The sequence below is a fragment of the Bombyx mori genome, chromosome 1, assembly GCF_030269925.1.
Source record: "Bombyx mori chromosome 1, ASM3026992v2".
Classification (NCBI taxonomy): domain Eukaryota; kingdom Metazoa; phylum Arthropoda; class Insecta; order Lepidoptera; family Bombycidae; genus Bombyx; species Bombyx mori.
This window is the reverse complement of record NC_085107.1, coordinates 12,339,327-12,353,514: the sequence shown is the minus strand read 5'-3', so window position 1 is coordinate 12,353,514 and position 14,188 is coordinate 12,339,327. Positions and strand designations below refer to the sequence as shown.

General features: G+C 34.5%; 1 protein-coding gene across 2 annotated transcripts in view; it reads left to right on the top strand.

Moving 5' to 3' along the window:
* Positions 1-2,462: 2,462 nt before the first annotated feature.
* The window catches only part of LOC101736898 (V-type proton ATPase 116 kDa subunit a 1), a 31,945-nt gene continuing 20,219 nt past the window's right edge, over positions 2,463-14,188 (top strand). For both annotated transcript variants that reach the window (XM_062669555.1, XM_012693480.4), the window contains exons 1-9: positions 2,463-2,569; positions 2,924-3,050; positions 6,054-6,230; positions 6,610-6,770; positions 7,312-7,477; positions 10,528-10,704; positions 11,553-11,765; positions 12,363-12,513; positions 13,803-13,964. In XM_062669555.1, the coding sequence (XP_062525539.1) occupies positions 2,934-3,050; positions 6,054-6,230; positions 6,610-6,770; positions 7,312-7,477; positions 10,528-10,704; positions 11,553-11,765; positions 12,363-12,513; positions 13,803-13,964 (1,324 nt within the window). In that variant the 5' untranslated portion in view covers positions 2,463-2,569; positions 2,924-2,933. The remainder of the gene's footprint in view (positions 2,570-2,923; positions 3,051-6,053; positions 6,231-6,609; positions 6,771-7,311; positions 7,478-10,527; positions 10,705-11,552; positions 11,766-12,362; positions 12,514-13,802; positions 13,965-14,188) is intronic.

The window sequence follows — 14,188 nt, the reverse complement described above, 5'->3', positions numbered from 1 at the left end:
GGTTTCGGTCGCCGCGCAAGACAACACAAAACGAATCTTTCAGAATTATGATTAGATTTTACTGTCATGGCCTAAAGGATAAGACACCTGATGCTCTTGTATCCAATGTTGCTATTAGGCCGAAGTTCAAATATCAAAGCAGTTATCAAATTCCGCACGGGTGAGTACCACCACCCTGCCTATTTCTGCCGTGAAACAGTAAAGCGTTTCGGTTTGAAGGGTGGGGCAGCCGTTGTAACTATACTGAGATCTTAGAACTTATATCTCAAGGTGGGTGGCGCATTTATGTTGTAGATGTCCAGTGACCACTTAATACCAGGTGGGCTGTGAGCTAGTCCATCCATCTATGCAATAAAAAAAAGCTTTGTGGATTTATTTATATGATAGAAAGAAGAAGAAGAAAGAAGATAGAAACTGATAGAGCATTTGGTGCTCGTATTAATTTCGCGTTTTACCAATCGACTCAAAATGATCTAAGTACAATGCAAACAATCCTAGATACACACTAATAGCTTATAGCAAGTTTTCATATAATAGTTAGCGTATCATAATAATCGAATCGGCTGGGTCCGCATGCAACCCCGGATGTTTCGTTAAGTGAACCGTGATTTTATTAGTGAGTTATTTGTTGTTAATTAGCAAGCAGCCTCTCAATATCCTGGTGGCGGGAATCACTCGTCTGCCGATACGTAGTAATGTTTTGTATACAGGAAACTCATATTTCCGGCGGGGTCCCTACGATACACAAACAGGAAACTCTGCCACGAATTAATTGAGCACAATCTTAAGATTTGAGTACCTCAAACATCTGTCATTCAAAATAATTGAATATCAAAAGAGGGTCATAATTTTAACGGTTGATATCGTCGTTCTTTTGGCTCGGACAAGTGCGGTCATTTATATGTCGTCTACTGTAATTGGGGCTATTACAATGACAAAACAGCTTTATTTAAATACCTCAAATTGTACTGTAATCTCAAATTCAACAATTAAATTACTGTTCATCTTACAGGCAATTTTATTCGAGCTTAGAGTTTAGAGCAAAACCGGTTGTTACAAATCTCAGACACAAACACACACAAAAAAGACTAAAATTAAAACTAAACACTAAACTTAAAGAGAGTAACCTAAAGGTTATTTGATGAAATCAAAATTAGAAGAACAGAGAAACAGTCGCGGATTCTAATCCAAAAAGAAAGGATGGTATCACTCAAAATTTTCAAGATTTATGTATGATCTTATAGACATTAAATAATAATTAAAAAGGTTATCATATAAAATTTAATTTCATTTTGGAAATATTGATAAGAAAGATTGAATTTGTTGGCAAATTTTGAATTTACAGTTTTGAGTATCTTTGACAAAACAGTCACTAACAAGTTGAAGTCGCATTCAATTTCAATGTAACATAGAAAACGTTTTAGTTTTAAATTCAAAGTAATGTACGCAATCGACTATAATGCGCGAAGAGAAAATAGGTTCGATGGCCCTCGGGAATGGTAGGCCCACCTCAAAACTTGGTTGGAAAACAGTAAATTATTCCACTGCCTTCGAAACCCTAGGGATATGAAGAATAACAGAAGAAGGTAGAGCAAGCCAGCGAATAATCGATTGGGTTTCCATTGGGATCGCCTTGATTTGTTGCGATATATAATAATAATAAGGAAATTATTACATATTATTTTTTACATCTTCTGAGACGATTATCTCTTTTGACTTCTGAATGTTCTTAATCTCTCGATAGGACTATAGTTTTTTCTAACGGTCTCATTATCTCATTAGATTTGTTTCTAACACAATATGATGTGTGCATAAACGCAACCTCGTCACACATAATCATGACATTTAAAGTTAAACTATTTGGTAAGATTGTCCATCTTTTTTTTATTTAGAATCTGTTGCTATCTCGATCTTCTTTTCATGTTTGGATCCTCTGTTTCCTGCGCTCTGTTTTTTATATTAATTATATAAGATTTTTACACATTGCGTTATTAACTTTTCAGATAGTTGCGTTATAATATGTTTTCTTTTCATTTTATCAAATTATCTCTGTTTGCTTTGGTTGTGCTAAAATATTTTCGCTTAAAGAAAGGCTAAAACAGATGCGGCTATTAATCAGAAAATATGGGTATATGACCTCCTCGTTTCCATCGACCAACAGTATTACCTCTGAATACTCCTTTATTATCCTAATTAACTCCGTATTCCTAACCATAGTTTCTATTTAAGAACTAGTCATTGACCATGATGCAAACCTACGCGGGCTGGTATCCAGATCCTGCTTATTAGTGCCGCAGAGCCGCCCTTCATTATGGTTGAATACCTATTATTATACAATTAAAGTTTTAATCTCATATCCCAAACTGGACACCAGTGGCGTACTCTAGTCGGTTCTTTAAAAAAAAAAAAAAAGAGATCCAAACTTTTAGCATGGAGATTAGAGAAGAAGTATGTAGTTGTCTCTCGAAGATAATTTGACATGAAACTGACAAACATTGATATTTTTCTTTGCACGTTTCAATTACTTCCAAGCGATAGTTCATACTAGTGCTCGAAGATCTACACTTATGTTAGTAGGATTACCTTTATTTATACCTTTACAGAATGAACGTTTATATAAAATTAATCTTGATGCAAAACACCTTGAAAAGTATAATTTCGAAGTAAAATAATCGACAAACGAAATGTGCGGAACTGTGCCTCAAGAAAAATTTGTCTGGTTCAAGCAAAATTCGCAGAAGGATATGTAATTTTTGGAGAGTAACAAGAGATCCATGTCGGTCATAGTGACTGGTAGATTTATAGATACAGATATATTTAGACGACCGATATACGACAGATATATTTATGCCACCATGGTGGTAGGACTACCATCTGATATTAATTATAATAGTGATTTCATTGTACACCTTTGTCTGTATAGATTTTCGAAAATGGGTTCGATGCTGAGGAGTGACAAAATGGCATTGTGTGATATATATTTGCAGCCGGAAGCCGCTTTCGAAATTTTATCGCAACTCGGCGAAGTTGGATGTGTCCAGTTTTTAGACGTAAGTTCAGAACAAAATAATTTTAGAAATTATTAAGGCGCAATTTGCTTATCGTCGACAACAAAGATAATTATTGGGGCTGAGTTAGTTCTGATAATTAAAGTTGAGAGCTTCTCCTCGAAGAAGCGTTGATACTTAAAAGTGTAAATAAACATTGGTCTAATAAAAACTGGAAAAGGTGAAATATTATTATTATATATATTATTAATATATTATTAATAAATAAACTATGAAAATTCTATTTATATCTATTAATCCGTTCTATTTATAAATATACTCTGTACCTTGTCTTATTATTTGCTTCTTGATTTGGTCCATATCATGCTCTAAAATACCTTCTAGCGAACGGCTATACCATCGCTGTTTCAGCTAAAACAGAAAGTGGTTCATAATCACGATGACTTTCCCGGTGAAGGCAGCCGTTATATACTGAGACTTTAGAACTTATATCTCAAGGTGCGTGGCGGCATTTACATTGTAGATGTCTATGGCTTCCGGTAACTACCGGTGGGCCGTGAGCTCGTCCACTCACCTAAGCAATAAAAAAAAAAAAAGCCTGCGTCAGTAATGCGTAGCTGTATTTTTCCAAACAATTCCCTTGTTGTTTATAATTTAATCGAATTATTTTTGGATTTACCGATTACAATAGATTAATAGTATTATGATGCTACCTTGCACTAGAAGGAGAAGTGTATAGTAGGCCCCGCACCAGTTTGTCGTCGCGTGGAATCTTGGGCAAAGCCTGCGCTTTGCGTCGCAAAGAATACGTCCTTTGGTGAATGATGATCATGATTATCGGTTTTGTTGTTTAATTCATTCAATCTAGCCAGTGTCCACTAATTGGCAGATTGCATTATTCATGTTTCTATTTTCATCCAAGTGACTGATTGAACTAATTAATTAAAATGCACGGCGATATTAACATTATGCTTTGGCTCAAACAATTTTATAGTTCTATGTATAATTCAATTTTGTAATACAATAATATATTATGTATTACAACACCAACGTACTTACAAATATTCATAAGCATGCTTTTCGTCTCAAAAAAAAAACCCGCAAGAGATATTTGTTACAATAAAACTGAAAGGTACCTTTAAAAATGTAAATAATAATTTTGTTTCATTTTGCCAATCTCTTTCTTTTAATTTATTTATTCGATTTGTCAAGAACGTTTTTTTTTCATTACCATATTTTAGTGGCGTAGCAGACGAGCATACGGCCCACCTGATGGTGAGTGGTTACCGTCGCTCATGGACACCAGCAATGCCAGAGGCAGAGCCAAGCCGCTGCCTACTTGCCTACGTATGTAATTAAGATTATTACTCAATTTTTTCTAAACAGTTGTAATATGTTCAATATAAAATATCATATAAACAGCTTCCTAAATACTTTTACGATCTTATTTAAAACTAGCGGCCTGCTCCGACCCCACTCGGGACTTTAACAAAAATTTCAACGTTATTTGACATTGTTTTATTTTTTAAAATAAAAGAACACTTATTGCGGTATAACTATAATAGTTAAAGATATGCTGTTGCGACACTTTTTATAAATAATAATGTGTTCTACAAAGTCGTAAAGTACATTATTTTATTCTATCATCAATAGTTTTCGCAGGGCACGCGATGTAAAGAATATTTTAGGTAATTTTCTTACACCTTACATTATTAGAGTTTTAGTAGGGATCCATAATTTTTTTCAAAAAAACTTTTGTCACTCGGGAACAGCGTAGCTTCCAAACAGTGCAATAATTTTTCAAATTGGTTCATAAGTTTCGGAGACTATTCAATACAAACAAACAAACAAATCTTTCCTCTTTATAATATTAGTATAATAGATGAGTAATCGATGTTTCTAAGCCCGTTATAAGAAGACCTAGATTTTATCATATCCAAAACATCGACCTTGTTGTTTCAAGGTGCATGCCGGCCTAAATGTTGAATGTCTGTACTGCGATTAACGATTTAACACATGGTAAGCCGTGAACTCGTTCATACATCAAAGCAATGAAAATATAAAAGTTCAAACGTCATTTAAGTCTATGGAAAATTGAATAAGATTGTACAACGGTTTCAAAGGCCGGGCCATAACTAAAATTCCACTAGCAATATACGTATATCCTTGATGTGCTACGATTTATTGAACAATGAACTCTTAGAGGATTGCAGAACAAATAATTCTAATAATCGATCTGTTGTTTCGCTAATCGAAGAGCATATTTAGTCGATTAACTAATAGAACAATTGAACACGGTTGATTAACGTTTTCACATACAATATTGATAATTACAATAATAATATTGAACCATTTTGTAGAGAACAAAACGTTCTCACTATATCCCATTCAAATTTGCACCGTTAACATCGTATAACAATTATTTATATCGCCAAATGAGCTTAATATTGCCACTAATGTTTGAAACGTTTAACAAAACAGTTCATTAGTAAAGCGTAATGAAGCAAACATATCTAGTAGGCGTCGGAACGATATCTGGGAGCTGTTACGGGTTTAATCTTTCTATAAATAGTTCAATATTTGATATTCAGTGAAACGAAACAATTCGAGATATTTGTTATAATGGAAATTACTCGAAGCGTCTTTTGCATTGTTTGAAGATAGCAATTAAAACAGTACCTTTCTTGTCTCGAATATATTACTTAATTTACATTGCTCGAGAATTCCAAGTTAGAACTTACAAGTGTTGTTCTATGTTTGACGATAAAATACCATTGCTGTTTTATAACAATATTAATCCATGTATATGCACAATGATTACTCAATTTCATTTACGATCACACCACTCATATCGTCATTATCTGTCGTACGCTGCATTCAATAATTTCATTTGACGAAAAACTATTCAATTTTTGAGATGTATTATTTTTGAACAGATTTTCACGTAAAAGCACCTCAATGTACCCGTCTCGTAAAACATTTTCGATCACCTAATGGCTTGCTCAGGTTCGACTATTTTTACAAGGGGCGAATATTCAATTTCAGATGAATCCCGATGTGCAGGCTTTCCAAAGGAACTACATAACGGAGGTGTGCCGTTGTGCCGAAATGGAACGCAAGCTGCGCTACGTAGAAGCTGAGCTGTTAAAGGATAATATTTATGTACCAGACAGCGTTCAGGAACCAAAAGCGTTGCAACCAAACGAGATGATCGCTTACGAGGTGAAGTAAACATGAAAGGGAGTCTTTGAAATTTGTATCGATCATTAGTTAAACTATCTAATTTATAAGATTTTTTTTTCTATACATTTTTTGTTGAAGTCTAATGTGATAGAATTTCGTTTTTGATTTTACTATAACTATACATATTCACTAAGCTTCTTGCGAAATTCTATTCAAGAATTTTATTAGTTTTAGTTTATAGGGATGTTTTATCATAATACCTACTAGAAATATCTACTGTAGTTGTTTTTTATTATTTCTAGAATATTCTTGAGAACTGGAAGAACGACATTACCGAGATGTCATTTTAGTTTATTATGGTGTTTTATCATAGTACCTACTAGAAATATCTACTGTAGTTGTTTTTTATTATTTCTAGAATATTCTTGAGAAGTGGAAGAACGACATTACGGTGATGTCAGAAAATCACACGAAGCTGAATAAGAGCTATCTAGAATTAAACGAAATGCTTTACGTTTTAAACCAAATTGGTCCTCTCTTAGGCGATAACGACATGCGACGCGATTCAAAATTTCCGAAGTAAGTAGTTTGCGCTCACTTCTTTAGACTTGAGTTCTAATTCGTTCTTTTTTACACGCTTTATATTAGCTTCACTTGTATGTATGTTTGTGACTGACTCCTTTAGACGCGATTTTAACCCACTTTAAACGGCCAGATTTCATTCAAACTTTGTAGATTTATCGAGGATCGATGACAATACACTAATTTGATAGATTATTCCATTATTCAATTTGCAAATTTTTTATTTTAATTTTTTTCCTACCTATGCTGATAGCCTTGAGAGGCTATATATCAGCTTCTCCTTGACGATAGGTGAGCTCACGGGGCTCAAACCGGAGTGTTGCTAACACTGACCCTAGCAAGAGCTAATAAATATAAATATATTTTTTACACTATTTTCAATTTAAATTTATTAAAATTTATTTTCTATTTTTTAGTTGAATTTTATATAAAGTGTGTTTTTTTTTGTTTTATTTTAAAACTATTATTTATTTATTTGATTATCATAGCTAGATATATGATGACGTTAAAAAAGAAACTATTTTTTTTTTTAAATAAGTTTGAGAGGAGCTGATATTCTACCCGGTGGTCATCTCATCGTCATGCCGGGGGTCGTCCGTCGCAGCAAGAGTTACCACTTTGAAATGATGCTATGGAGGGTATCGAGAGGAAACATCTACTATCGACAAGCCACAGAAGATAAAATACTCAAAGACCCGTTCACTGTATGTGGTTTTTGTTTTCAAAGATTGAGTACAGTATACTTTGTATTTTGTTATTGATTTAGGTAATACTGCAATTGAATTCTTCAAAATCTCTATTCCGGAAATGATTCTTTACAATCTTTGTAAACTCAAATAGCTTCAGTAGGTTTCTGAAATTCAATTACAGGAAATCCTAATATTCTTCACAACATAATTATTAAAATTAAAACGGAACTTCAAACTGTTTACACATCAGTTTTTTTAACATACATATTATCGAGGGGTGAAATTCTATTTTGCTTAAGCGACATTTAACTTTGTATTATTAAAGGTGCGTTTTATTTGATATTAACATTAATTGGTTTGATATTTTAATTGAAGTTCAATTAAGTTAATTTCATTCAAATAGCTGAAGAGGTTTTTGGTTATGATATTTTTTCCATATTTTGAACATTAAATGGCTGTATGTTCTGTAAAGTTGCAAAAATGCCGCTTAAATCAAATATCCTTTCACCACTCGTTATATTCTTCTCTTTTTAGTCGAGTTACATCATGAAGCAAAATGCCCACGAGCGTTCTTTTTATATTTTGCTTATTAATAATTTAATATTGTTTTAGTTGTTGTCAACATCAGTCGAATTGCGTTTCAACGACACAATTGGCTGTAGTCTCAACCTTCATCATTAACTTATTTAGTTATATATTAATTAATTTATTAATTTATTAATTAAAGTGCACCAACAAAGTGATCATCAATACAAAGCATTGACAAACTGACAAAAGTTCATGGCAGATGTCACCTCAATTATAGGTGCAATCGACAGTGCATTAACAATTTTTTTTTATTGCCTTTACAGGCAGACGAGCATACGGCCCACCTGACGGTGAGTGGTTACCGTCGCCCATGGACTTGAGCAATGCCGGGGGCAGAGTCAAGCCGCTGCCTACCGCTTAATACTCTCCACAAGCCTCATTTAAAAAAAGACATGTCATAGCGCTCGGAAAACACCGTGGAGGGGAGCTCATTCCATAGCCGGATGGTACTTGGCAAGAAATACCTCTGGAAACGCACTGTCGATGAACTCAGCGGTTTCAGATAATATGGATGAGCTCTGCTCCGATGGCGGGAGGTGCGATGATAAAAAGGAGATGAGGGATTAACATTATCAGTGATATAATTTTTAGAGCGATGGATGTGAATCGATGCTATGCCTTAGCGTCTTTCTTACCTGTCCACAGTAGTAGAGCTTACCTTTAATTCACTGTAAGGTCAATTTTAAGCACTGATGAAATTAAGCAAGCAAGGCCGGACGGTACCACTTTGATGGCTGTTTTTGCTGCAGACAATACGTCGTTACTTGAAGGAGAGGATAGCCAATGTACTAAACGCGATCAAGACTTTTTAATTCTTAAATTAGGCAGTTTTCTTATGGTTTTATCGGGCACGTGATATTTATTCCATTTGTGAGTTCGTCTAGTTTGTCGTAGCTAGATCGTTCTTATGTAAAATCTTCTGAACTGGGAGTTTGGCTTGCTACTATGTTTACACGTGTACCGCTAATTGATTCTCTTAATACAATTTCTATTTTACCTTGTTATTGTGGTTGGAGTGGTTCGTCGTATATAATGTTCAGCACAGAAGACGATGCAGCAACCTTTAATTAGGCATGTAGGCAGCCTAAGGTGGGGAGTTCTTTTTTATTGTTTTCGATACCTTGTCAGTATTTCGTTTCGGTGATTTAATAAACGTATAAGAATTTATGAAATTCGAACAAAAGTCAAATTGAATACTCGATACAATATTTAAAAGTTAATTAAAACGTTTTGCGTTATTTTCGTGTAGTGAAATATATCGGGTACTAGCTGACCCGGCAGAGTTCGTAGTGCCTCAATCGATAAATAAAAACAAAAGGAATCCGTTCGACGGAGGACACATCAAATGAATAACAAAATTGTTATTTTTATTTAATTCCGAGCATTTTCATATTTATCTACCTTTTAAACCTTCTCTGGACTTCCACTAATAATTCAAGAGCAAAATTAGCCAAATCCGTCCAGCCGTCACCGAGTTTTAGCGAGACTAACGAATAGGAATTGATGTGACGAACATATTTTATTCAGTATTTAAGTAACCTGATGCGCCACAAATCCATCTAAATGCTACATATTCTTTCTTATTTACTAAAGAAGCTATATTTTCTAAGTATTGTCTATTTTTGTATTTTGGACGATTTATCTTATTACTTACAACATAATCATCATTGTGTAAAACTCCACTTCCACCAGTCAGGAAATAATACACAGATTGCAGTAGTTTACTTAATTCTGTATTGCTTTATTTGTAACTCCACTATTACAATCTTTAGACATCTGCTCACTACCTAATACACTAATTTCTGTGCCCCTTTTTTCAGACTACCGCCTTTTTTATTATGTCACGTCCCCACTACTTCCATTGCTCCCACTAACAGTGTTGCTATGTGACGATCCGATAATTGCCTTAAGTTTAACATGATACATTTTATTATTTTTGTTTTCATTATTTTACAATAAACCTTACAATTGATATAATATTATGTTTTGTTAGGAATGGTTTGATTTCTTTCTACGAACGATTAGTATTAATTATGTTACAGCCATTGCGCTGTAGACACATGATCTTGAGGTATTACATCAAAGTCAATTTAAACAATGGAATTAATACAAACAATGGAATTGAAATATTCCACAATACACATTAGAACGCGTGCTTATTTCCCGACTAGGAATAGCAGATAGGCCTGCGGTACTAACTAACTCATGCGGGCACACAACACACCCTACCCACCACTGGCACTTAAATATAACTTAGCGAGATGAAGTCATAAGTAATGGAGGATAAAATCTAAACGATTCCATTAAATATTACCCGAGAACGTCTACTATTAAATTTGTCCATTAACTAAATTAAAACTAGACTATAAAAAGGAAACTTGTTAGATGGAATTGCAATGATTTTTCCTTATTGAAATATACGAAAGCTCGTAATAATTTGTGGCGAATTCGTGTAGGTAATAACTTTTTTTCCGCAGGGCATGGAAATTAGGAAAGTGGCATTCTTAGCCGTCTGCCAGGGCGAAGAGCTTAGCACGAGAATGGAAAAAATATTTAGTGGCTTCCGGGTGAACTCATACCCGTGCCCGGAATCTGCTAAGGAGCGACTAGAAATGATAAGTCAGCTAGAAACGAGGATGAGCGATTTAGAAGAGGTTCAATTTCATTTAAATTAATACAACTTGAAATTTAAAGCTGAAGAGTTTGTTTGTTTGAACACGCTGACCTCAGAAACTACTAGTCCGATTTGAAAAATTCTTTCAGTGTTAGATAGCCCATTTATCGAGGAAGGCTACAGGTTATATAACATCACGCTGATACCATTAAAAACGGAGCACCAATAAAGAATGTTTCAAAATCGGGGTTACTTTTACCTTTTGAGAGAATTATGACAGAATTGTTCCCCTTTAAAAGATCTAAAAAAAAGTCCGCGACAGCATATGTCTATATGTTAAGGTTGTATATGTTAAGGCTCAAATTTGTTCTAAAATAAAGCATTATTTGTGAAGTATTCCACGCGGACGAAGTCGCGGGCAAAAGCTAATTTAATGATAAACTTTATATAACTGGAGGAAGGTTTTGTGGGTTTACTTGGATTCCTGTGTCATAAATCTAGCACGAAACAGCGACACGTTTCATTTGTCTATGCAATTGAGAAAATCGTTGTCAAGTAAAGGGTCCGCGGTAAAATTCATTTTTATAATATGCCTTAATCTATACAATAATAAACAAAAACACGCCTCAATGAGTTTTGATAACTAACGATTAATATTATGTACGTCTACTAAAATTAAATGTTTAAGCAATAAAAATATACCCCAATTTGCGACCTCTCGAATGACACGCGTGATTGCCAGTTTCATTGTATTTGACCGAATCTGATTGTGAATCATCATTTGTTTCTCATACATTATGTTCTACGGAAAACCATTGTAGGTGGGTGAAATTCGGAAAACCCGGGGTCATAAATTGTGTAGGGTGTAAATTTAACTTATCTTTGTAGATTTTGAGTAAATCAAAGTACATTCGCTGCAAAACCTTACGGACTGTCGGCAAGCAATGGCAGAACGGAATTGTACAAGTGAAAAAAGCCAAGGCGATTTATCATACCATGAACCTTTTCTCCTTGGACATTACAAAGAAATGTCTAATTGGCCAATGCTGGATACCGGAACGCGATCTCATGAGAGTTCAAGACATTTTAGTGGAATGCTCGGTAATTCAGTAATACCTCTCAAGTTGTTATAAGATAAGTAGACGTGAATGTCTCTTGGCTCTTGACTTTTCGAGAAATTAGCTTAGTAACAAATAATGTAAGTTCAGAATAAACGAACGGAGAGAGAGCAAACGTAGAATGATACTTGAGATACTCGAACAAATATATTGTATTGGTCTTATGCTCATTAGGGTCCGATAAACTTTAAATAATCCTATTATAACTTTCGATAAGTTTAGGGGGGGGCATTGAATCGAGCATATCTCTCTCCGATGAAAGTTTTATTTTCGATAAAGACGAAAAAAAAAATGTATATAAAAAAACTGCGGTGACCATACCTTTTTGTTAGCTCTGTTGACCACTAAAACACCAGGGAGACCGCGAGCTGATTTACGTATTAACGCAAAAAATAAGAAAGGCTTTGTTTTTTTTCTTTCTTTAGTATTAAAATGCTTCAGCTAATGTTGTATCTGTTATTCGGAACGCATTTCCCGTTGGTTTCGCGTTACGACGAGCCAATTCATTTTAATGGAAGTTCATTCTTTTTTTTTGGTGTTGTAACATTTTCCTCGGTACACGTATAGATGGTTGTTACAGGAAACGATCGGTACAAATGTGCCCTCATTTATATCTAAAACTACGTTTTCAATGTCGCCGCCCACGTTCAATCGTACGAACAAATACACGCACGGCTTTCAAGTTCTGATCAATGCTTACGGCGATTCTATGTACAGGGAACTGAATCCAGGTAATCCAGTTGATACGCATATGGCAGACGTAGATTATTATGATCGAAATTCAACAGACGTAACCGTGAAATTACAACATGAAACACATTTCGGATAATGTTATCGCGCGTGCCGTCAAGTGATCCGTGTAGCGGTCTATAGATCGGGATATTTATTATTGTTATACCTACTTAGTAACGAATGTTTAGTGTTATTGCTTGTATTAGTATTTTGTGTTTAAACATAGACAATAACTGTTTTACGTTAGAAAAGCGTATCACGATCGAATAGAAGTCAAGCGTTCTATTTAGTTATAGCGTTTTACAAAGATTTTGTAGCTTGCTCGTGTTTGCGAAAGTGTAATAACAAGCACTTTGGCGTCGACCACGGTGTCGGGGTTCCGTCTTTGTTAATTTCGGTATGTGGCGTTTCGAGTCTGTGTTTAATTTTTTGTGCGTTTTTCCATCAGAGCAGGATAATGCTGGATGAGAATTACTTAATAAAGTTTTCAATCGTGATTGATATAATATTTACACGCGTTAATCACACCAAGGCTATGAATCTTTGTTTCAAATGGATATATTAAAACCTTTTAAATTAATTTAATTTCTAATTTTTCGGTGGTTTAGGTATGTACTCTGAATATTATTTAATAGCCAGTGATCCATCCAAAATATAGTTGATTGCTATTCGATTTTTGTACTCAATAAGGCACAAAAAATTAAAACGAAAAATTATATATAAGCTAGTTGCTTTTGAGTTCAGAACAGACAGTGAGACTCACTTATCGTGGTTAGAATTCATATGAATGATTCATATTCATAGAATTCACACATTCATTCATCACAAAATTTTGAAAAAACGAGGTATGATGAAGAGGTGTCGCAAATTAGCAAATGGCACATCTGACAAGAATATTACAGATTAATATACAATGTCTACATCTTTTTTTTATTGCTTGGATGGGTGGACGAGCTTACAGCCCACCTGGTGCTAAGTGGTTACTGGAGCCCATAGACATGTACGACGTGAATGCGCCACCCACCTCGAGATATCAGTTCTAAGGTCTCAGTATAGTTACAGCGGCTGCCGCGCCCTTCAAACCGAAATGCATTACTGCTTCACGGCAGGAATAGGCAGGGTGGTGGTACCCACCCGCGCGGACTCACAAGAGTTCCTACCACCAGTAAAAATATATAAATATTCCCCATCTTTCAATAGTGTGTAGCTATTAAATAGTAGAAGCAAAGAGTTTGATGTTACTGGTAATATAATGAAGCGCCTTCTCAGACTTTTTTTTTTGTTACAGCTCTTTATACAATAATATCTTTCCCGTTTTTGTTTGCTTTGATGTTCGGTGATATGGGACACGCTTTAATATTATTGTCGTTTTCTACTTGGATGGTTAAAAACGAGGAAAAATTCATAGCCATGAAAAGTAGAAATGAGATTTGGAACATTATATTTGGAGGTACATAATTATTATGATGCGTAGCTGATAATTTTATACAGATTCTTTTGAGTTTTATTATCATTTAATTTCTCCATATAATAAAAACAAATTATCGTTAAAAGTTTGGTTGAAAATATGAACTATAATTATTAAGTCCGTTTTTGTAATAATCACCAAACCCTTCTTCACTTTTCAATTTTACTAAGTTCAAAATGACTAGTGATCACGGATTGAATTTGGTT